The sequence below is a fragment of the Nematolebias whitei genome, chromosome 1, assembly GCF_014905685.2.
Source record: "Nematolebias whitei isolate Nwh7 chromosome 1, NemWhi1, whole genome shotgun sequence".
NCBI lineage: Eukaryota > Metazoa > Chordata > Actinopteri > Cyprinodontiformes > Rivulidae > Nematolebias > Nematolebias whitei.
The window spans coordinates 50,863,318-50,888,665 of NC_056498.1; the positions used below are offsets into that span (position 1 = coordinate 50,863,318).

Consider the following 25,348-nt stretch of genomic DNA (forward strand, 5'->3'; position numbering starts at 1 on the left):
ATTCTCAGTCGTTATTCTTGGCCATTCCTCGACATGCCTCAGAAATGTTTATGGATCTCACCGGAGGACACTGGCTGATTACATCCTTATCAGAACGCTTAGTGACCTCGAGAGCATTTATGATCATGCTCACCGCTCCAGTCTCCCCCCTCTGCAGAATGTCTACATCACTATGTGCTTGTTTGTGCGAGGTGTTTTTTTTTAAATAGTTTTTTCTTCTCAAGGCAGAAAAAAAAAAAAGTGATAGTTTAGTCTCCAATTCCTGAATGTGTCCAGTTTCACTACTTTTCGTCTGTAAATGAGTCTTCTAGGCTCAATGAGACTCATCCGTCTAAATAAAGGTTGAATTAATTTTTTGTGCTCGTTTCGATTTAAATTTAATTCAGCAAATGGGTCTTTCCAACTTCTGAGTAGCTTTAAACATTAAGTTCCTGGCAACAACCAATGCAGACATGTTCCCGTTTTGTTTTCTCCATCGCCTCGTAATAGTCATTTTTTCGCTACGTTTCTCTTTTTATCATCACTGTTAAAATCCAGGTCTCTTGTAAATAAGTCCTCATGGCTCAATGGGACTAACCTGTTTAAATAAAGGTTGAATGGAAAACAGGCTTCCATTTCAACTGCACTTCAGCATGTTTTTCAGAAAGTTCTTCAGTAATAAGCATTCACACTGCATTTTCACTGGAAATGCAATTTATCTAGTTTTCATTAAAGTTTAATCAAGTTCATTGGTAGATTTTTCTTTAATAGTAAACCATGAACACCAGGTCCAACTGATCTAATAATTCTGATATGAAATAAGCATTTTTATAGTGGTGATAGATCCATTTTATAAAGTACTTTATAGATCTGAGGGGACAGACGAGCAATAAATTATGGTACATCAGAAGGGAGACAGGAGTTTCAGACAACTGAAAGAATATAAAGTGAATAAAAGTGGAGTGTTCAACTATTTTTCTTAAGTAAAAAGAGCCAAACCACCAAAGTGTTAATACAAAAACACCAAAGAAAAACAAGATTTATTTTTATTAATCCTTAAAAGTTTATTTCCAACAAATTTATTTTGCGACTTAAAACACTTCCAACAGGCAGCAAAACACCACATTAACCTTTCACAAAGGAGAATTTTATTAGATTAGTCATAAAACCTTACAGTTCCTAACAAGCAACGAGCAGACACGTTTTTAATCTTCAGTGCAAAAATACTTCAATCACTAATTATTTAAAACATTACAAAACAAAGAAAAGTTTGAATAAGGAGGGGAGCGAAGTACAGCAACAAAGAAATCCAGGTGTTTTAAAAATAAAATTCTTGGTGCAAAAGCCACAACAAAACAGCAGCTTAAAATAATTCTGTCAGTTTTTCTGTCATTCGGTTCCTTTGGACCGTCTTGTTGGGATGCACCTCTGCCATTCTTCCCAGTGAGGGAGTTTCAGCTGGGCGGTTCATTACAAACCGTTCAGTCCTCGATCAGACGTTTGACAAGTGATTAATCAGGCAGGTGGCCTCAGCGGAGCAGCTGAAAGTTAATTTCCACACCTCTGCATGCGGAGCTGAACGTAAAGCGCCTTCAGACGGGGCAGCTGCCGTCATCGCGCTGTCAGGGTGACCCCCGGCCCTCATGTTGGAGAGGATCACGTCCAGCCTGACTGATCCACTCCCGTCCTCGTTGTGCACCAGTACGCAGCGCACGCCCGAGCACGGGCGAATGGTTAGATCGTGGAAGTGGGGACGGCAGGCTGCAGCCGTGACGAAGAGCGGCGCTGGGTGAAAGAGGACGTCCTCCCTCACCACACCGAGGTGGGTGTCCGTGAGGAAAAACTGGACCGTGCGTTTGCTGGGAGCGCTGGGGCTGATCTGCACGGCGACGCTCGTGTACAGCAACAGCTGCACGTCTCCCAGAGCGACGCCTGCTGGATTCAGATTACAGTGAATCAAATAAACCAAATTAGCACAACTCTTCTGAAATCTACAGCACAGGCGTAGCCCGGCGTCCAGCAGCAGGTCGGGTACGCAGAGCTGACAGTCGAGCAGCAGCTTCATTAGATCCTCATGCAGCAGAGTATTCTGGGGCGTCCTGCAGTCCCCAGGACAAACATCAAGTATGGCCCAGCACAGCTCTTTGGTAATCTGCTGGCTGTGGGTATAAACTCCCAGTACGCTCTCCTCAGTAGAACCCATTAAACGCAAACTTTGGCCTGCTAAACCAATCTGTATCTCCTTCAGCTGCAGCACAGGGAGGTGATGGAACAAGACCAGCAGCCCCGAGTCCACAGTCAGCGTGCAGAGGTCAGAATCCATCAGGATCAGGAGACCAGGCTGGGGTTCAGGTTTGCTGCATTTAGCTACATTCAGCCAGTAAAGAGAGATTCCCTGCTGGGAGGGAAACACCAACTTGGGGATGATGGACCGTAGAGTTTCCATCATGTCTCGCAACGGTAAATTTTGAAGGGTCGACAGAGGATCGGGATATTCGATCAGTGTTTGAACTGCAATGTGGACAAGTTTTGAGTTTTTCAAAACCTGATCTTTGTTAGTAGGTGCCTGCATAACGTCAGTCACGTTGATCTGTTTCAGTAGCAAAGGCTCCGTGATGTTTTCATCTCCTTGTTCTACATCCGTATTAACCGCCCGGTCTTTTTCTTCCTCACAGAAGTCCTCCGAGGTTTTCTGCTCGTCGCCTCGCGGTTCCTTCACCGTGGTTTGTGCTGGTGTCAAGACTGGTGCGTCATCAGGATTAATGCGGCCTTGAATCGGCCAAGCTGCCTCTTTGGGCTGAAAACGTTGAGTTATAGTCATCGGGATGTGATGTACGAGAGGCAGTTCTTTAAGCAGAGATGACACAAAGCTCCCTCCGACAACCGAGAAAGCCCGGCTGCCTTTCACAACAGACAGAACGTTCATTTCTTTGACCAGAGAGACGATGTGCCTGGACCAGCGTGCACCAATAGACTGCAGCCTTCCATTTGCGACTTGGTACAGCGCTCTAGGAGAACCGAAGAGCTCATGTGCATCCTGGACAAGCCAGGAAACGCTGCTGAGCAAAGAGCCCAGCTTTGATGTTTGAGCTGCAGGTTCCTTCTGTGTCAAACAAACTTCTAGGACGTCCTCCAAACCTTCACTCATCTCTTCGCAGTGGTGCTGATCCTCAGAAGCTGGGTCTTTGGTTGGACAGCGGGCCGACTGAGGGTTGAGAGGTTTTCTGTTGAGCTGAGAGTGAGTCCCGGTCTCTGGGAGGACCGACACGGAGCAACTTCCTGCGCTTCTCTGCAGGTGGGACACACTTTCTAATGAGCTCCCACCAGAGCCAGGTCTCCCCTTATAGCAGTCAGTCACGACACCTTGGATCTCATTAGCATTCCCTTCTGGCTTCATGCCACATCCATCACCCGGACCCAGGACACTTGTCTGCTGGAGGCTGGCATCCCCTGACCGAACCTCTTCTCCATTATAACTTGCAGCACCAGCTCCACTCTGAGCTCTCCTCTGTGGCCCCTCAGACACGAGCTCTGGCCCTGATTTATGACACGAGTCCCTCTCCTGCTCCTGGCCATCCCCGATGCTTCCTCCACCTTGTAATGCATCTCCATCCGACTCCAAACTGATGTGAGGGACAGGATCTCTTTCAGGAATGGCCTAGTTTACATTGTGCAGGTGGGTAAAGAAAGAAGGGAGAAGAAAAAAAAACTTTTAAAGCCGTTAAAAAACTCTGCTTTATGCAAATTACTGCAAATCTCTGGCATTACAGCAAATCATTTTAATTCAGCTCACATTGGAAGCAAATTTTTATTTATGTGTTCAATTATATTTGAAAGCACAAAGACAAAATGAGGGGAAATGAAGTGAGAAATAACAAGGTGCATTTAAAAACCAAAATGCTTGTGCGCTTCCACAAAGTGTCATTCCCTTTGAAACCCCTACAGGAACGTGTAAGAGGGTTTGAATATGTGCATAATAAACACACATAACAAGCCCGGGGAAAAATGTGTTTCACGGCTCATAAATCCGTACTGGGCCTGGTTAGAGATGGCTTTTGATATCCACTTTAAAATAAACTTGAACATTGGCAATGCAGCATTACAATTGTAGTGGACTAGGCCTACGTCGAAACTAAGTCTAAGGTCAAAACTCTTGACCTTTAGAACCTTGTGGGACAGGAACTGTCATTTCATGTATTTGAATACATAAATACAGGTTCACCCATCCTGAGACTTTCTTTCTTGAAGATTCAAGTGAAAAGAACACTCTCTTTTTATTATCATTACTATCTTACAAATGTTGATAATCAAAGTGTCTTAGTTCAAACCATTTTAGATGTTGCAGTGAACTAATCAATTTTATTAACTGAGTAATGATTTTTATTCTCATGTCAAAGCTGTTACAGAATAATTATGCATTTTCTGATTTCTGCTTTTGAATGAGCAAGTGTGTGCGTTTACAAGGTTACAGTCAAACGAAAAACAAGTTGTTATGTTAAAACTGTCATGTTTTAGAATCCTCTCAGACGTAAGTAGAGATGTTTTGCACCCGTTTCCTGAAACACGCCAAAACAAAACCCTCTCTGTCTGTGAGAACATTTCTGATCTGCCTCATAACAATTCTCGCTGCCTCTAACCTCTTACGTCACAAAACCCACCCCGTCTGGTCGTTTCTGACCAATGAACAAATCCCAAAAAGTGAACCGGGAAAGAGTCTTTAAAATGTCAGTACTTCCTGGTCTAGTCAGTTCTGTGGGAGTTCTGTAAACTACACGAGAGCTAAAGTTCTGATGGAGTGCTGTTGGAGTTCCTGACATGACAACAAAGCTCTTCCGAGTTCCATGGGATTATAACATTTTCCACTGAGGTGAATGTGTGTCGAACAGAGCCTCGTCATTACTTCGGACGAGTAACAGCATCCTACTGAGACGCTGAAAGGGTGCGTTAAACGGAATCTCACCTGAGACATCTCCAGGTAAAGGAGCCGATTTCATCACCTAAGTGTACTGTAAGGAAAAGCTGAAGAAAGCCGGAGAGTGTCGATTCTGGTGAACACTTAATTTCCCTCACACACCATCTTACTCCCTCTAAACTTCTTTCCATCTTTAAACTTTTCTATCAAGTAGAAATTCTTCCAGATATTTAGAAATGTCTGTGTAAAATGCTCACCCACATTCATGTGGGCAAAAGATCATAGTTGTACAGTTTTCATAAATGTCTTTGGTGCAGCAACGGAAAAATCATGGCCGTATGATTTTTCCTGATTGATTGCTTTGTTGTTATTTTCATAATTTGCCAAATTAATGTACATGTTTGATGTTAAATTTGATTCTGTAAATAAATGACCGCATTCATTTTGATGGGTCAAATATAAATGACGTCTCACGTTTGCATTTCCTTAAATTCAATGCACGTTTTATTCAGTCCAGAAAAATGAGGAACCCGCGTTAAATGATGAATATATGCCAGCATCTGTTCATCTACACAATCAAATTGTCTTGTTAATTTTTTTTGGCACACCATAAAAATCAGCAAAATCACTTGCACATTTAGCTCTCTGAAAAAGTGTAATTTAAGACCGTTTAATAAAAATACATACCGTGATCACGAGGTTCGCTGCTGAAGTAGATTTATGACGAACTTTAGGGTCTTTGGAGTCGCTCTCTGCATCCAGTTGGTTAAAATGACTGGCGAACAAATGTAAATTTCACATTTTAACAAAAGGGAAAAAAAAACAACATTTTAATAAGATGAGGTGTGAACATAATACTATTGTGGTTCTTTTTGTTGTCAGACCGTTTTCAAGAACAAATTTAATTATTTGATGCGACACTGGAGACCCTGAACAGTTGGCAGTCACAAAGAAAACCGCTATAACCCTCAAGACCCTCCTCACACACAAAAATCCATTAGATTTAAAAAGCAAACGCCCCAAATGGCTGGATGAGATTAGAAACACTCTGCTAGCTGTGAAATTAAATAGAATCTGTGCATGTTGATTTGAGGATTTACATACAACTCGGCACTCAAGAGGGGAGCGGAAACCCAAAAATGCAGCATAGATTTTTTAATTTTTTTAACGGCAAACGGTGGCTTTAGCAAAGCTTTGTGTGTATCAGCAGGTTGACAAAGGGCAACCGCAGCAGACGTAAAGCGGTCGCATCAAGAGGGAGCTCGGGTCCTGGTGATGAATAAAGGATTTCTGAAAATCCTGAGGATCAGGATGGAGGATGTCCTGTACTCACTGATGCTCGTCGGCTCACAAATACGAGGTTAACATAAGGTCTTGATAGTTTTATTTTTTCTCGTGACCTATGGCTCATATGAAGAGTTCAACAGTTACGGTACAACAAAGCTGGCCGTGCAGGACACAGGAGACGAGGCCTTCTCCATAAGAGATGATTTTACTGAACCGTCTGCAGGAGAAACATCTGATAGGTCTGCAATCTTTATGATCAAAAGAGCCACTTACGCCCCTTTGTTCACTAAATTAAGTGTCTGGAGCCGCAACAATCTGGTACAACTGATCATCAACTGGTGCCCTGTGGACCACTGTCAGTTTGTTGGGGCTTCTCTGGTCAGTGGGGGTGACTTTATAAAAGTATCAAACTGATTTTAACATTTGATATTTGTACATTAAGGCGAAAGAAAAGACCGGTTTTTTTAAAGAAAGAATAAGATTTTTACAATTTTGTAAAATTTTAAACGAACTACGCATTTATGATTTTATTTTTTATTATAAAAAACGTATCCCACTTTGAAGAGATAACGCATAGCGAGTATGCTTTACCTTTTGTATTGTTCTATTCACATATTTGCTAAAAAAAAAAAAAAAAAAAAAAAAAACGACAGGAAAACTTTAAACGACCCTTTCGTTATTTTAGTATAACGACCAATAAAATTCAGTTTTATGTTCGTTTTGGTCAAAGCTTGAAGGAGCCGCTGTAGAAGGACCAAAGAGCCGCAGGTTGTAGACTTCTGGTGTGGAATAGTCTTGCAAACATTTATGTTAAAGAACATTTAACTAAACTTGCCTGAACCTTTTAAAGCAGTTTGCACTGCAGCTTTGTGTGTTTAACTGTATAACCATTCCCAACAAATGAAGCTTAAACCCAGCAGATTTCTTGTCCTGACCCTCTGAACTGTAGAAATGTTTTCTGTTGAACTTATACGTTTTAGTTGCATTTGGTCAAATACAATTTAAGCCTTATAAATTAACTTCAACCATCCTGAGAAGAATTTAAAAAAATAATCTATAAATGTATCTCACTGACTGCTGGCACAACGTTAAGCACGTTAGCAGAATGCGTCTCCAGAATGTCGCCGAGATTTAAGTTCACTTCAGTCGAAGGGGCTTGTGGTCCTTTCACTTTTTAACAAAATATTTAAAATGTGAAATCTTCTCAAAGGTCGTCAAAATACCACGTTTGTGATCCTAGAGGAAGATGATCAACTACAATTAGCTATGAAGATGAAGATAAACCCACCACCTGTTTTAAAGAAATATGTTATGGTTGCCTTTTACAAATTAAAAGTACTTTTTAAAGAATGTATGTGGAATCGAGAGTCCCATTATACCAAATGTCACTCCCAGAGTGCAACACATCTACAGCCAGTGTTTGAATCCTAATTATTTGCTCTTTCTTACAGCTGAGGGTCATTTCCAAGATTATTGAGATCAATTCTGCCCTTGCTGCAAGGGAGTTTATGCAAAGTGAGGCAAGGAGAAGAATAGAATGGAAATAAAAATGAAAACGTGCGTTCCTCAGTGCTCGTACGGAGAGCCTGCAAAGACGATTGTTCAGTTTTGGAGGTTAGGGAAGGAAAATTAGCGTTTAATGTTTTATGATGCATGTTCAGTATAAATAACCGCGCAGGAATCCAACAAGTTCAACGTACTTTGAAGCCGAAGCACAGCCTGCAGTGGTTCTGTTGAGCTGCCACAACCAAAAGTCTGCATCGTCTTCCAGCAACAAACCAGATGTTTCTGGAGCAGGATGAAGACAGCAGCTGTAAACGGCAGCCTTACAGTAACGGAGTACGGCAAGAGTGCAATCGCTCTTTCATACCTAAATCAGAGGAGTGGACCTGGGCTGCAGGTATCTGAGTGAAAGCAGCAATAATCACACGAGCAGAAAGTTCACTTTTTGGGGGTGTGGGGGGGGGGGGGAATGCGCCGCAGTGTGAAGGAAATTACATGTCAAACTGCTCCACACGCTGTAAAACATCAGGGTTAGCAGATCAGCGGACACCACGGGGAAGTCTCAAATTGCTCCCTCCTTCAGTCCACGGCGAATCGCTGACGAGAGAATTGGATTTTGGACACTAATTCAGCGAACACAGACAGTGACAGATCAATGAACTGTCACAATTCCAAGGCCTTGGTGGTGCATAGAGATGTCTTGATGTCTGTACATCCAATGTTTTATTTTGTTAAAAATGAAAAAAATAGGGCACAGCTGCAGCAAATGACTAGTCAAGTCTAATTCAGGTGAGCTACACAGATTTGGCTTTAAAATGCTGTTTTTAAAGACTTTGGGTTTTAGGTTAGTGAAGCATTTCAAATTATCCTTAAAGAATATTGTTGGAAAGATTTGCCAAGTTTAAAGTTGGATCTCTAGTTATTTAAACTACATCTCATTTGTGTGACAATAAATACCAAAGGCTTTCGTTTATGGAGACTTTTTGAATTACAATTTAAAAATAATTTATGTAAATGAATTCAAAACAAGGTACAAATTTTAATTAAATAAAGTCAATTTCTCCTGCAGGTGGGCTGCGCAATATTCAGAAAGCATGATGATTGCAATAAGTGTTTATTGTGAAATCTACTGCGATAAACCCACATGTCACTACAATGTTAATATTCTATGTGCCAACTGGGCTTAAAGAGGAGTGTGTGTGTGTGTGTGGGGGGGGGGGGGGGGTGTCTAATGGTCAAATTTGTATTTTTTGCAACAATTTCATGTCTATGCATTTAATCTTTTTCAAAATTGATATTGCACCACTGATAAATTTGTGATTTTCCAGCTCCAAACTGAACCAAAGCCAGTTTAGGAAGAAATGTTTACTTTAAAGAGTGTTGTGTTTTTTCCCCCTCATACACGAGAAAGTTGCACCATTATAAGTTTTCGACCAGTATGGCATACCTGTTGACGAGGGACAGGGCGTGCACCAGAGGCCATTTTATCACCAACTCTCATGGACTTTGGTATACTACAAAATGTATTTGAATGTTTGAAATCTGCATGATAAGCAATAAAGTTTCAAACTGATTGAGGCCATTTTAGCAGCTTTAAAAAAATATTGCCTACAATCTGTTGATTAAACGAGGATATACTTGAACATTCCAGGTTGTCCGTCAATTTCTGGTTGGCTGCAACCTTTACAATAAAAAGGAAAAAAAATTACATGTTTAATTTAATAAGTACATTATATATAAAGTCTACTCTATACAATGTTCTTAAGACGGCCATCTTGCGAACTGCTTGGGATTTTCAAGCTTCCGAGTGGCAGACTCTTTCAGGAGCTGCAATTTCCTTGTTATCCTCTTCCTCGTCATCAAGCTTTGCAAGAGAGGCACTTGTGTATTTAATGCTGGGAAAATCTTTTGACCGAATTTTCTTTCTTCACCTCGAGGCCAAGCTGTCGGTATATAATATGGTTTTGCACATCCAAAGAGCTACAACTAAAACACCATGTAGAATTGAATTTTGCAGATATTTATGACAAGCCACAAACGCCTGAAACTGTGACTGTCTCTCGTAAGTTTGGGGGGTAAATTGAAGTTAAGCTGAGACATGACAATGATCTGGGGCATAAATATTCTAATTGTAATAATGTTTAATTAAAAGAACTAAAGCAGCAGATGGAGACATTCAAACAGGCTGCGCGCGCTCCCGCCACAACACACTCTCTTGGACCTGGAGTTTGATCACACACAAGTTTCATGTCCGTACGTTGATGACGCTCCAAATACTTTTAATACAAAGTTAGACTTTAGATACAGAAGTATCGACGGAACATTAATCCATGTCTATTTCACTTGGTCGTCCATTAAATAATGGAGGAAAGATCTGGTTGTCGAGATGAAAAAAGGTTCTCGGACAAACAAACCACTTATGTCAACCCCTGTATGTAAATAAGTAGTTGGACCCTCGGACTGATGAAGTCTTCTGGATGAAAGACGAAACGTTTCATCATAACGAAACCGTCCAAAGGGCGTGACAGTTTTTTTTTATTTTTTTACCTGGATTATTGAGCATGAATCAGGATATATACTCTGACATCAATTCGCAAGTTGAGTCCAACTCGGAATCTCATCAGGTTTGTAAAATTGTAAAATAATCCATCTTTTTTAAGACTGTGTGCAATTGTAACATAAGATCAAATCCGGGACAGTTTTCTTTGTAACTGATCAACAGGAGCATTAATCGCTGAATGGCTCTTCTGGATCTACAAACATGTTTCACCAAAACATCCAGATCAACTTCCACATTCGTGTTTTTGGCAGGCCATTTAAACTGCCAGCACCAAGCTCCCATCAATAAACTGATCACATATACTTTATAACCTTGAAACCCTTCCACTAATTCATTCTGTTAAGGGTTTATTAGAGACTTAAAAGCAGAAACGCTCTTGAGCCATGAGAATTACTGCAAGTTCAGCAAAGTACAAATGATTTTTTTTAAACAATCACTGCATTATGGGAATTTGCTGGGAAGCAGAACTTGAAGTACACCACAGTATTTCTGGGAACTGCACACTGGGCTGTACACTACCTTGTGAACTAGAGGTGATTTGGGACACGTCCTCAGACGCAGGAGACGTCCCCGATATGATTCTCACTCGGCATGAAGCGCTACAGAACAGCTTTTTTTTTTTACATTCCCATTCCTCATAAATGCTGCAGTGATTTATAGCTTTGATTTGCTCTACATACCTGATGAATGGTGCTCAATAAGCAGGGATTGTGGAGACTGAGGCGGACGAGACAGTTACAGTCAGAGTGCAGAGAGCTAGAGACAACGGCAGCATACTGGAGGTTTTACCCTGAATGTTGAAGCATCGCCACGGACGGATTCTCTGACGATCTGGACAAGTCAGTCAAAGATGGACAGGAGGCAGACAGCAGCGCTCTCTGCAGATAACAGAACAGGAAAAGTTTCTTTATTTAAAATAAACCGTCTCGGAAAAGAGAACCGCCTGCGATAGATTTGAATAAAAATAGCTACAACGCAAATCATACTTTGCCTTCTGAAAGTTTCAATGAGCCGTTTACTTTGTGGCTCTCCCACATCAAGTTAATGTGTAAGATTGGCTGCAATTAACCAGTAATGACAAAAAACTTGGAAGTTTAAACTAAATAAAAATCTGAAAGTGATGGTTTTGCCTGTTCCAGGACAAGACTGAGCCAACGTGGAAGTCTTGAAGCCCTCATTTAGAATAGATGCTAAAAAATTCATGCTATGGACTTTTTGAAAGCACAGAGGACTGAAAGCCTGCACTGCTCTTTGCTACATTAAAGCCAATTTCAAAAACACAGAGCACAAAGAAGATTAAAAGTACAGGATGTCGGTGTATGAATACGAAAGTGAACAAAAGGTCCTTTAATTCAAAATGGATGAACCTTCTCTGAAAATTCGTAGAATGTGATTAAAGCAGTATTAACATTTTTATTCAATCATATTCCACTTCATAGCTTTAACTTTACAGTTAACTTTACATAATCTGGGTCTGGTTGTACAACCTAGATTTATTTATTTTTCCCATTACAATGAGGAGCAATACTCTAATGCAATCTCATTTATGAGCCGTGTTTAAAGTCAGGAATGAAGGCTCGCCTGATGACTTGTTTCGGCTGGAACGATTTCCCCAGTTTATTGATGGCAGACCAAATACAGAACCTCTTTACCGTAAACGGTTTTCAGTTTTACCAAGAGTCTTTTATTTATACGTTTAAACTCAGCTCCAGTTGTAAATTTGAGTAAAAACAGCTCTGGTAATTCGTCTTCGGCTGCGATCGCTCTTAAAGCGTGTCCATAAATGTTTTGCTCTGCACGAATCGTGTCAAGAGATCTGACACAAATAAATAAAATAACTGCATTTCATCGAAAAGGTAAAAATAAATGCTCTTGCTACAAATGCATATCATGCATTTATGCATACATACAATTTCCTTGGCGATTGAACAAAAAAAACAAAAAGCCAGCAATAAGGAATGAACCACTTTTTTTTTTTTTTTTAAACATAATATTTGTGCCATTTAAGCCCTTTAGAAGTTGCTCCAACTATTTCGGTACACAGTCCTGAACACAGACCAATGGCTGCATTAAACTAGGGAACAAAAGTACATTTGCACATTGCTTCCTTATAAACTAAAATAATCCAAATATTTTTACATACATTTAAAAAAAAAAAAAAACTAACTTGAGCATCAGAGCCTTTTCAGCAAGAGCAGAAGCAGTTTGTCGTGGAAAATCTGTTGTGAAATTCTGGTTTTTTTACGTTTTGTAAGCCAATTAGTACAAATAAAAGATTAAACTTAAGTTTAAAGAAAAAATATGCAAAGAAACTAAGCGTACATAATTACACCAAAGCAGAATCTGGTCAAGCTTTTGTGTCAAGTTATCATAAGTAATATTGAAGCTGAAAGCAACTGTGTATTATACCTATTGGCATTTACTACATTTAGTGAAAGCTTTCTTCTTTAAAAATAAACAAAAAGTATACTCCAAAACCTGTTTGTGGATGTTTTATATATTCGGTCTACCTGCGGTTTCTCTCTCAGCTGGAAGTTTTCAGCAGGACGGTAGAACCGAAGCACGGTCCCTGCTCCAAGCTGTAAAGCTGCACCTAAAGGGAATCGAACGGCTCAAATTACCAAATGATTGTCCAACAGTAGCCGCTAACCACCTCAGCTGCAACTTACAATCTTAAAAACAGTACTCAAAGCATTTTTTTTTATGCATGCTCAATAATCCAGGTAGAAAAATCTAAAGAAGTTAAATCTAGTCCTCTGGACATTTAAAAAAAAATAAAAATAAAACGTAGATACGTTTCGTCTTTCATCCAAAAGACTTCCTCAGTCTGAGGTGCTGTACATTTTTTTTTTGCTTTTGTTTTTTGTTTTTCTGAATGTCCAGAGGACCAGATTGAATTTTTTTATTTTATTTTTTTTTTTAGATCAAAGCAATTTTATTAAAACTGATGGAAAAACAAATACAGTCGTCACTCGCTACTTCGCAATTTGTTTTTTGTGGATTCACTACATCGGTTTTTCAAAGTAAGATTGGACATGGCAATTGGCTGATTGATGGATGAACCATGGATTATTTAAAAATACATTTTAAATGATTTTGCACCATCTGTGCAGCCCACAAGTGCAGGGGAAGCTCCCTCCTGCAGCTGATCAGCTGATCTCCTCTGCCACACACACATTTCTCCTGCAGCAGCTTTGTGACGGGTTAACCCTTTTCTGTCCAGCTGCACAATCGACTCATCCAAATTAAAACTCAAAGTATGTCGCATCATAAAATCGTCAGTCACAGAATATAAAAGTGTTATTTTTACTTATTTTAGAACTTCTATGTTCAGTCGTTTCAGTGTAACTGATCAAGAAGTACATTTCTGCTCCGTGTTGCTGCTGCTGAAGGGTTTTAACCCTTTGATGTCCTGCTGGACTTCTTTACAATTTAAATACTGTAACATTTTAAATATGCAGTCCATGCAGCAAGTATTGTTTGTTTAAAATGTTACAATATTTGAACTATTTAAGGAGGAAGATTGGGAGCAACAGGTGACGAGTGAGTTTGATTGCACATCATGACAAACTTTATTCAAATTGAACTACTGTATCCCTACGTTGCCGTTTTCCCACTTATCATGGGTGGGCGTGGTCCCCAACACCTGCGACAAACAAGGGACTACTGTATATAAAGTAAAAATCTGTCCAGATGCAAACTGCCACGTACGCGTGTTTGCCTATAGAAACATTAAGTGATGGAAAATGGGTCAACTATGGCAACATCCATGGAAAAGAAGTTTGACAATTTTGAGATGTTACGCATTTACACCTTTACGCTCATTTCCAAGTACGAAGATAAAACGGTAAACCTACTGGTCTAGAAGAAGTTAAGTGGATGCAGAACGCGGCTCCATGTTTATGGCGAGCCACTACCCTGCCTGATCCGATATTCATTATTGACAGTCGCTTTACTTGACGTCTGCCGTATTTAGCAGATTATATTTTGTATTTGCACCTAAAGGTTTTCTCAGGGACTCGAGGTTTGTCCGATTCTCTGTTAATGCATCTACACACTACAGCCAGTAGTCGTGTGCAGATGAATCCAAAAACAAAACTTTGTTCTGGTATTTGTGTTACGGGTCAATACTTCAGTTTCTTTCCATTCTCCACTTTCAGTATGTTGCTCCAGATGTGCGATGAAAGAGAAAAATATTGCTTAATTTGTTATTAAACAAAAAATAGAAATGTAACTTGTGAAACATTCATTCTTTACTGTGTACCAATTTAATTTAGCAGTTACAATGATAGATTTTTTATTTGCCAACAAACTCTGCCTAGAAGCCATCCCGAGTTGTAAGATGCAAATAAATGGCTAAATAAGGAAAATTAGTCATTTAAGAGTCCTGAAAATAAATATATTCAGATTTAACATAAAGTACGATATGCTGCTCTCCTTATGTGAATCTATAGGCTGCCCTCGTGTGTTCACAGTATTTGAATTGGATTGATGTACGATGCATTTAATTTGTACCAAATATTTAATTTTGCAGCACTGCACACCAACAGCCAGACGAACAAAGGTCAGTCTCACGACTCAAGCTTCCTCACGGTTTTACTGAATCGTTTAATTGCTTTGTTTACATTGAGTGCATACCCACATTTCGGAAGTGCAGATTTAAACATCTAGAAAATTAATGGGAGTAAACTTGTTCAAATTGCACCATTTGACACATTTCAGGATAACCTTTTTATACATTTGATTTCATACTTAGTAATGAGTAACTTTAAATTCTAAATTTAATATACGTACTACGCTAAATGGAAAATCAGGAGCCAAGAATGTGATTTGCTTCAGTTTAATCAAATTACAATCAGTTTGAAAACATTTCAGCAACGAACGCAGCGAGCCATGAGCCAAGTGGACCAGTATCATGATGCAGGCATGTCATGAGGAGAGTCATGACAGAGGCATTAGTGAACTTTTAAAACTTATCCACACTTTAAGTTTTACTTTAGTCAGTTTCCTCTGCTAAAGAATAACCAGAATGAGGGAGTCCTCACTCAATGAGACTGATCTAGACCACAAGGATTATTTACCAGAGGAAATGGTCCAAGGAAACCTGGAGTCTTGTAACACTACAGAGTTGAATTTAAGGGTTTATACATCAGATTCGTATGGCTTCATCTACAGATTTTCTTCAGGTCTCTGCTCTTTCAGCGCAGCAGATACTAATCTTACCACTAACGACTTCTGACGACTAACAAAGCACCTGAAAAAAAAAAAAAAAAAAAGAAGCTTCCCATAAATTCTAGCTGCCGTTGGACTGAAAATGACTCATTTGTTCAAAGAAACGGCTTCAGATGCATCCATTTCTGATGGGAATGGTGGGTAAATTGTAAAGGTTATAAAAGAGATGACTACAGCCCGAATCTGCGCAGCCTGGTTCTGTGTGGAGTTTTTATCTATCAAAAGTGAAGCGTATGATGAGGCAGGAAGCAGTTAAAACTCTCAGCTACAGCGAGCAGGGCCCGCTCAGGGGGCCCTTGTTTCAGCTCAACTCGCCTCCATCCTTTGAAAGGTTAATGCTCAGCCCACTTCAAAACCTGTCGGCCCTATCAACTCCATCTGCCAATTAAATGGAGGGCCTGGGGTTTTGTCTAGAGCTTTGTCCGGGACCCCTCGCCCTTCAAAATGTTTAGTAAGAGAAATGGCATCTGCCCTGTGGAGAGCTGCGTCAATCCACTCGTGGCTCGAGTGCGTTGCTGTGGGGAATTTTGGGAGACGCAAAAGTGGATTTTGTTCGCAGATGATGCAGTGATGTCATTTCATTTTGTGTTCATCAACCCTAACGAGGCAAACTGTGAATTTGAAAGAAAACTAAGTCTCGCCTCTTTATAGAATAATAGGAACAGGAGAAGATTTGATTTTGTGAAAATGCTCACCCTGAGTCAGCTGGCAGGGTTCTGTGACCGCAGAGCCGTTCACCGAGCACACGGCACCATCCTGAGGGAACAGAGTCACAGTCCCAGCACTGTTCTCCAGCACACAGTGTTCACGGCGGAGTCCAGGTCCATGAAGCACTACCGTACAATCAAAAGTTTGAATACAGCAGCAGCTGGGCGTACGGTGTGGGACGAACAGCGCTCTACACTTTGACTCACCAACATCTCGACTGCACAATGCGTCATCACTCCCAATCACTGTTCTGCCCTCCTGCAGGAAAGATTAAAAGATCATGATACAAAAGCCGAGCTCATTGGAGTTCACGTAATTTCCAAAGACTTATTCACTTTCAGATAATAGAGGCTGATTCCAGTCCTGAGCTGGTCTTCATCAACGCCGATAAGATGAGGCAACTGGCAGTCCAAGACGACTCCTCTCCCCTCCTTTCTCAGAGTCACCGTCTCCTCCTACGGGCCGCAGAAAAAACAAATGCATTCAATAGCCTTTAGCTGGAATGGTGCACAATAAAAACACTGACAGACATTTAATGGAAACCAGCAGAAAACTGAATTCTTTATGACCGCTCTTCCTGGCCTGAAGGCCGCACAGAAAAGCAGCGTTCCAACCATGTGTCACCACGAAGCAGCGGAAAGGCTACCAGCGAGAAAGACGCCATAAATCATTCAGATTATGGTGGCGAGAGTCAAACTGTAGATTGTGTTCAGCGAGCGAGAACACACACACACACACCTTTGCTCTTAATACATTCGTACAAACATTGCATGTCACAATTAAAATATAGAGCTCGCAATAAATGGAGTAAGCCAACTTCAACCAACAAACTTACTCCTGTAACTGTCCGTCTCTGTGTGTGTTAGTAAATTCTCAAACCGATGGATTTTAGCAAAACTCAAATTGGACGTATATCAATTCATTCAAGATGGCTGCAACAGCTAAGCAACCTTTAAAAAAAAAAATAACTTGGTTAAATTGAGATATTGAGCTAAAGTTTGAAATGATAGAAGCTGAGAGTTGTCCTCAGCACGTCATCAAAGATCTGGCATATTTTATAAGGTTCGACCAAAATGGCTACAACTTTATTCCTAATCAAAAGTTGAAATTCTGGCATTAAAAGGTGGCAGGTACGAATCCTTTCAAGGAATGCTTGACCTTAATGTATTTGTAGCGTTTCTGTAACAGCCACTGAATTGCATTTAATACCAGAGCAGTTAAATTTTAAAAAATGAGCATTTAAAAAGATTGTTTTAACTTTTCTGCATGAAAAATTTAATTGTGTAATATTACAACATAAGGAATGTATATTTGTTCAATTCAGTTTATCTTATCTTATATAGTGCAAGTCACAACAGAAGTCAACTCAGATAAATTAACTTTTTATGTATATTAAAGTTTCTGTGCTTTGAGGAGCAAGACTGCTTTTAATTTAACTCCATCACAGAACTCTCATCTTGAGCAAGCATGAAGGCGACAGTGGAAAGGAAAAACTCCCTCATGAGGAAGAAACCTTTAGCAGAACCAGACTCTGGACAAGCGGCCGTCTGCTTCGACCGGCTGGGTTTGAGAGGAACAGATACACAATGGCAGGTCAAGGATCACATGTTAAGATAGAAATAATATCAAATGAAAACTATTAAATTTTAACAATTAATTTAAGGAAATGGAGGTCAGTTTGTCCTCCAGTAGTTTAAGCTTATAGCAGCATAAGCTAACCCCAACTATAGGATTTATCAAAAAGGAAAGTCTTAAAACTGGACAATGTGTCAGCCTCACGGACAGAAACTGGAAGTTGGTTCCACAAGAGAGGCGCCTGAAACTGAAAGACCTTCCTCCCATCTGCTTTTGGAAACTCTAGGGACCGCGAGTAAACCTGCGTTAGGAAAGTATGGAACAATAATATAAGAGGGAGCTAGGTTGTTGAGGGCTTTGTAGGTTGGAAGTAAGATTTTGAATTTTATTGTAAATTAAACTTGGATTTCTGAACTAATTAAGGGTAATAAAGTCCAGCGGAATGTAATAAAACCTTGATTTAATTCTTAAATCATTTCTAAACGGTAAAATAAAGCCACTCTTAAAACGTCTGATCTGCTGCTCCGAGCGCTGCACTGCCTCCAGCACCAGTCGCTGTGAAAATGTGACGCCATGAATCTCACGAAGTGTGTGGCTTTGAAGGGGTAACATTCATTTTTACACGATGTACAACTCCAATCGTCACTAAACACCCAATATGTTGCAGATGGAATAAGTTCGTCAAGAAGTTAATTTCATCGTTCAAAATTAAAAGATGCAAACATCTTTCAATGACCTGTAGTTTCAAACTGTACAAGTCAACAAAAGGAACAAGACTTCAGATTTCCTTAGAACATTTCCCTCACCTAAAACAACTCCCATGACTGTTCAAGAACCAGAGGTCTGGCAACATAGTGATGCGTCTGAAGTACTATTCTGCTAAGATGGACTGATGCCTCACATTGCCATGGATTATAAGTACCACCTCCAAGAGTCTGGATGAATTCAGAACACACTACATAAACCAGCCGTCCTCGCCTTCAACCTCCTCTCACTTTATCGTATAGATTGGACCATGAAGTGAGAGACGTGCCCAACGCCAGCACCACCTCACTCATTGGCACTTGTGAGACAGGAGAAATCCTTTTTTCTAATGAAGAAGGAAAGGCATCGACCACAGCCCCTGTACTTAATTAAAAGGGATTTTTCACAGACTTCATTAGGAGGTGAGCAGCAGCCTGGCAGATTAATGTACCGTGTCACTTTCCTGAGACGCAACCAACAGATGAGATCCTCTTCTTTTCTCCCTAAATGCACAGAGAGCTGCTCTTTACCACACCCAGAGTAGTAACGGCAGCACGGCCAAAAAATAAATAAATAAAACGATTTGCTTTTAGACTGAAGCAGCTGGTGAACATGCTGTAATTAACTGTGGCCTCGACCAGAAGCCAAGCCTGGGCTGCATTTAGGTTTCCATTAAAAGCCATCATTTGTGCTTGAGTAGTAGTTTATTTTATTTCCCAGCCTTTTGGCAGTGCAGTTTCCCCGTTTTGGGCAATCGTTTCAAAAACGCTCCCGCACTAAGCCAGCCAGTCAACTATCCCGACAGCCCGTCAACTTTGTCGAGCAGAACAATCTGCCAAGAGAACGGATCAATTCGGATGAATTCAGAATAGAAAAAAATCTGTTTAAAATGCTGCGTCACATTAAAAAGGTTAACTTTAAGAGTTGTATTTATATCCCAGATTTTTTATATTTTTTTTATAAAGTGCAAATGACTTGCACACAAGACGAAGGCAGTTACGTGACCAGCTTTTAAAACGACGGAGCCTTTTGCCCGCAGTGATTGATTATGTTCCGACGTTAAAGAACTGTCACCTTGTTAACAGCCATTCCTTTTTCCATTCTCTTCGTCATTAGTTTGTTGCACGCAAGAGTAGAATCTTAAACGGAAAATTATTGGTCTGATGGTAAAATAAACCGCAGTGAAATTAGTTTCAGATCCATTCCACCATGTTATGAAACTTGCGCTGAAAAAGTAATTCAAAAAAGGGAAACTTCACTAGATAAACATTTCATGAAGCTTATCGCCTGCCAGCTTTTACATCAGAGTTTTAGATGTTGGGGTCAATCTCAGCTACAAACAGCAGATTATAGCTCAAATATCCGTAAAACGGATAGAGTTATTCAATTCAGAAATACTTTGTTAATCCCAGAGGGAAATTAAATGTTGCAACTCATCATCCTGGTTTCATTAAAGAGTTGTTCTACTGTAGATGCTGATGGCTGTGGGCAGGAAGGATCTCTTGTAGCCTCCGTCCTACAACGGATCTGAAGAAGCCTCAGACTGAAGACACTTTGTTGTTGTACGACAGTCTGATGAAGAGGATGCTGAGGGTTGTCTATAATGTTCTTCATTTTATGAAGAATCCTTCTTTGAACAATCTTTATGAGCTTGTTGATCTTTTTTAAGTCACTTGCTCTGGTGCTGCTCCCCCAGCAGATGATGGCAGAAGAGATGGCGCTCTCTACAACAGACTTATAGAAGATATGCAGCATCTTGCTGCAAACGTTGAAGGACTTCAGCTTCCTCAAGAAGTACAGTCTGCTCTGTCCCTTCTTGTAGATGCTTCACTGTTGCATTTCCAGTCCAGTGTGTTGTCCAGGTGAACCCCAAGGTATTTATACTTCACTTCTCCCATGGTTCGACCGGTTTCTGATTCTCCTGAAATCTACAATCATCTTTGTTTTGTTCACATTCAAGACGATCGTTTCCACACCATGCCACAAAGCGGTCCACCAGTTCCCTGTACTCAGCTTCTTGTCCATCTCTGATACACCCGACCACTGCAGAGTCATCTGAATATTTCTGCAGATGACAGGAGTCCGTTTTGTACCGGAAATCTGAGGTGTGCCGAGTGAAAAGGAATGGCGAGAGTACAGTACCCTGTGGTGCTCCTGAGCCACTGACCACCTGGTTAGACACACAACCCTTCAGTCTCACAAACTGTGGTCCGTTTGTCAGGTAGTCTTTGATCCAGGTGATTGTTCAGGCCTCCATTTGAGTCTTCTAAAGTTTCTGACAAAGCAAGCGAGGCTGGATTGTGTTAAATGCGCTGGAGAAATCAAAGAACACGACTCTCACAGTTCTGTCTGCCTTTTTTAAGAGGATACTGGATTTGCTGAAGCAGGTGTATGATGGCATCTTCAACTCCAAGTCCACTATTATTATTATTATGGCTAGTTGTGTTTTTTAAGGGCAGTCAACTGTGGTGGCCAGCTTGATTCAGGCCGACTCCAGATGTCCATCCTCTGATTAAAACTTCTACTGAACTCCATTCAGTGGGTCATGAAAAATTTAGCCTAATCCATACACGAATGCACAAAACATTCCCACTGCTGTCTGCAGCAGTAGAAATAATTCTTAGGTGCCAGAAAGGGCAAAGACTTGTTTTTCCCCAAAAGGTAACCAAATAACCAATTTTCTCTGATCAAATTCTGAAAGGGGATTTAATTTTGAGTCGGGCTAAAGCCACATGTGAAGGAAAAGCAGTTTCTGATCAGCATACGGGAGATGATGCCAAGGTTGTGAAACGCTATAAAGACTATGATGTAAAAGCGCTGACGTTAGGAGTCAGATTGACAAGAAGCAGAGCAATCACAGTTTAAGTTGTGCTGATTGCAGCATGTTTGGGGAAATGCAAAGACTACCAGGATCAAAGAAAGCTCGTGCTTCATTTATCTCGCTGAAATGGAGGTTCCTCCCATTAAAACATTACAAGAGGACCTGAAAGCAAGGCTGCGAGATCAGAACACACTGGGAAAAAATTAAAAACTTCTCAAATCTGTAGGCTTGCGTATGTATATAATGCATCCACATAACCCTAGTAGAACATGATTATAGTTCTTTTTTGTTCTCAATCCGTTACTGCCTCCGACTGGTGAGAGGCTGCTCTAGAATCCCTCTCATACTAATTACTTTCTCTTTGCCACATGCCCTGTAACCAATCTGGGAAGCTGACGCTGAATAACTTTGCATTCTAAAAATCTGCTTTGAATACAGAATCCAAAATTCAGTTTGCACCGCTCTCGGTCAACTCGTGTCTTTAAGGCCCAGACGGGCGTTCTCATCGAGACGGACTCGGAGACGGAGTTTAATCCAAAGACGGCAGAACATCGAACGCCCAAACACGGAGGCTGAATCAAAAACATGCCAAAGAGCATCCGTTACGAGACACAACTTGAATTACGTTTCCTGTATCACGTATGTGTGGTGAGTTTTAAAAGACCCAGTCAACGCACGGTTTCTGTACAGATATCCACAGAAGCAGCCCGATTATTTTTCCTCACACAGGCAGAATGCAAATACACGAGACAAATGTCAAATCCATGAAGTCATTCATCAAACACGCAGGGCTTCAGTGAGATCAGTGGGGCTACCGGTCACCAGACAGTGACATTTTTACCTGGGTGTCACATCGCATCATGAATTATAACAGACACTCGACCTGCCGCCCTTTCTACCAGAGTTGTAAAGGGCTGATGTTATGCATTATCTCGTGTAATATTAGATGTCACACTTCGGAGTTGGGGAATATGGCCCAAACTTTAAAATATCATGATATATAATCAATATCGAATTATTGTCCAGCCCTTCGGAGTAGGTCTTGTTAATGAATTTCCATTATAAAAACAAAATTTACCACAATCTCTAAAATTGCAGAAATTATAGCCATCGTGTGTGTTGGCTGTTGGTCAGTTAGTATGATGGCCATATTTAAGTGGGTTGACTCCAAATGTTGAGATGTAGACGTACATTCATTGTTTAGTGTTTTGTTAAATTATGTCAAGTACAGGGGCCAAAATATAAAATTAATCTTTTAGATCCAAAGAGCCATTTCTACCAGTAATAAAATGTGTCTAAAGCCGCAAAACCTGCTACAACGGTCATTATCAACTGGTGGCTCATGGGCCACTTCAAATTTGTGTAGTTACTTCAACAAAATATATGAATTTTGACAATAATTGTACATTTTAAGACTAAAGAAAAGACCACATCCATGTTAACAAAAAGGGGGAAAAAAAATTAAATTTAACCCTGAACTCTGCAGGTTTATAAAAAAAAGTATTTTTTAATTTTAGAAAAATAAAAATATATGTATCCCAATTTAAAGTTATTACTTTAAAAAGTGTGTCTAAGAAAAGGTCATTGTTGGATATGTAAATGTGACTAATTTAATTTTAAAATACATTTTGTATTTACTTCAACTTTAAATTAATCTACTCACTATTTTTATTTTAGGCAACTTGTCCTAAAAAATAAAAAAATTCTGGTGGATTTGAGAAAAAGATCCCGTTGTCAGGCCACAAGTTGGATAAATGAAGTAACTAAAAGCTAATCACCATCATTTTTCACATTTTAGTAATTTATTTTAAACATTTGCAGAAAAACTGCTAAATTTTGCCATTTCTCTTTACTGTGGGTTTAAATAATAATAATAAGAATAATAATAAGAATAATAATAATAATAATAATTACATTTTGCATTATGTTTGGTCAAAGCTTCAAGAGGCTGCAGGTTGCAGACCCCTGGTCTAGTAGTTAATGAGATATTTTGCTAATCAACCAGAGTTGACACCAATAGTTTTAAGCACAACATTGTGCAATGTGTTGTGCTCTTTGGGGCGTTGCTCAGCTACTGCCGAAGCAAATTTTAGCCCAATACCTGAAAAGTTTGCTGAAACGCCACTTCTTGCGTTTGCTGATGTTCAATAACTGGAGATCATCGTGAACGGGGTTCACTTCAGCTGCACATGCAGTAATTACTTCCTGAAAGTCGCAGTAAGATCCACCCACTGGTTCGTTAATTTCTGTACGAGCACATGCTTGAACAAAAACATGATCGCCCCCTCGCCTTTGGCCGTGGGCAATAATTAGAATTTCACAAATGGAGATGGACAACGGTGCCTCTGAGCAAGAGCATGAAAACAGATTTACACGAGCATAGCTTTAATTAATATGCTGGACATTCATAGACCAGAGCGCCATATGTCAGTAATCAAGATCTCCTAATTAGGAGCAGTGACAGAAGCTAATGAGCTCCAATATGGACTTCACAGATTTAGGGCTGTCGAGCCACAAAAAGTCACCTGCTAATCGTCCGGAACACGTGCCTACACCTTATTTAAAACCCTGCAACAGTTTATTCCAAAACAACAGCAAGCGCACCACAAATGACAGCTTCTAGCCATCACACACATCCAACCCAACTGAGCAGGACTTTCACGATAATTTAACAAGCGTTAAAGAATTTATTAGCAGCTTGTACGACGGAGCAGTCCCTCCATACTTTCCTGTGACTGGCACACTTCACAGCTTGAGGCATAATGCAACAGGCTACTTCGCCGAACACTGCCAGTTCCAAAAAGTGACATTTGGTGTTATTTTGGAGGTTGGGCAACATTTCAAAGGATGAAAAATGTTCAGTGTAAACTCGAGGCTGGCAACAATAGCACTGTTGTTGAAATGGAGGGGGCAGTTCCTACTTCAGAGAGCATACTGATCGTTTACATTCCTTCCTCTCTCACTTTCCAAACACACCCAACATATTCAATATTAATGCAACAACTTTGCTTCTGAATGCCATTTAAATTCAAATGATTACAAAATCTAATTTAACTGCACATTTGGCCCCTCCCCTTCATGTGTGGTCGTTCACAAGGCTTCTAGCGACCCCAGCTGGCAGGATCTGGTAACTGCAAGAACCACCAAAGCAGCACAGCTCTGACCTGAATGATCTGGAGTTTAGTTTTACATGCAAATGTTTTTAAATGTCAGCGTTTTCATCAGTCCTCAGTAAGTCTAAAATCGAGACTCAAATTTTTTAATTGATTTTTGGCTTCTTTTTTTTTTTAACACCCAAGTACAAACTGTGCATGTGCACTAACAGCTGATAGAAGAGGACATGTCAGGGTAAAAGGTACTTTTTGTAAGGATTTAATGAGCTTAATTACACAGCTCAAGAGTTTTTCCCCGAGGTTCGTTTATGCAAACTCATGATTTGATTTAGATTAAAATAAAAGTAGCAAATGCTTTAAGGTCAGGTTCACTTTAGCTGTAATGTACGCAACAAAAGGCCAATATTTATGGCACACTTAAGTTTTGTCAGATCTACAAGATATCCTAGAATGTAAACAAAAACTATGAAAAACTACAAATATTTTAATTACTCAGTTTAATCCTTCACTTCCAAAAATAAAAAAAAAATTAGTCAGAGTCAGAGTCAGAGTTTCTTTATTGTCATTCGCACCTCATGTGGTACATGTGGTGGAGCGAAATTATGTACACGGGGTCCCAGTTACATCCAACAATAAAATGTATAAGAAAAACAGTAATAACATCTAAGATATGAACTAAGAAAAACATCAACTAAATATACACTAAGCACTCATAACATAAAACATTGAACATCAGCACAAACATGAACATGAGTCTGTGAGCAGATGTGCACGCATGAACACATCAACATTGAAACAGATCAGCAGCAACATGAAACAGATCAGCAGCAACATGATATGGTTTTTCACAGTGATTATTCTAGTTAGAGATTCATGAGTCTAACAGCCTCAGGGTAGAAGCTGTTCCTCAGTCT

General features: G+C 40.1%; 1 protein-coding gene across 1 annotated transcript in view; it reads right to left on the minus strand.

The window, feature by feature from the left end:
- Positions 1-1,471: 1,471 nt before the first annotated feature.
- kif16bb (kinesin family member 16Bb) overlaps positions 1,472-25,348 on the minus strand; it is a 34,401-nt gene continuing 10,524 nt past the window's right edge. Inside the window, exons 12-16 of the mRNA XM_037692334.1 lie at positions 16,517-16,636; positions 16,388-16,439; positions 16,169-16,306; positions 12,752-12,834; positions 1,472-3,637 (exon numbers count right to left, since the gene is read on the minus strand). Of these exons, the coding sequence (XP_037548262.1) occupies positions 1,472-3,637; positions 12,752-12,834; positions 16,169-16,306; positions 16,388-16,439; positions 16,517-16,636 (2,559 nt within the window). The remainder of the gene's footprint in view (positions 3,638-12,751; positions 12,835-16,168; positions 16,307-16,387; positions 16,440-16,516; positions 16,637-25,348) is intronic.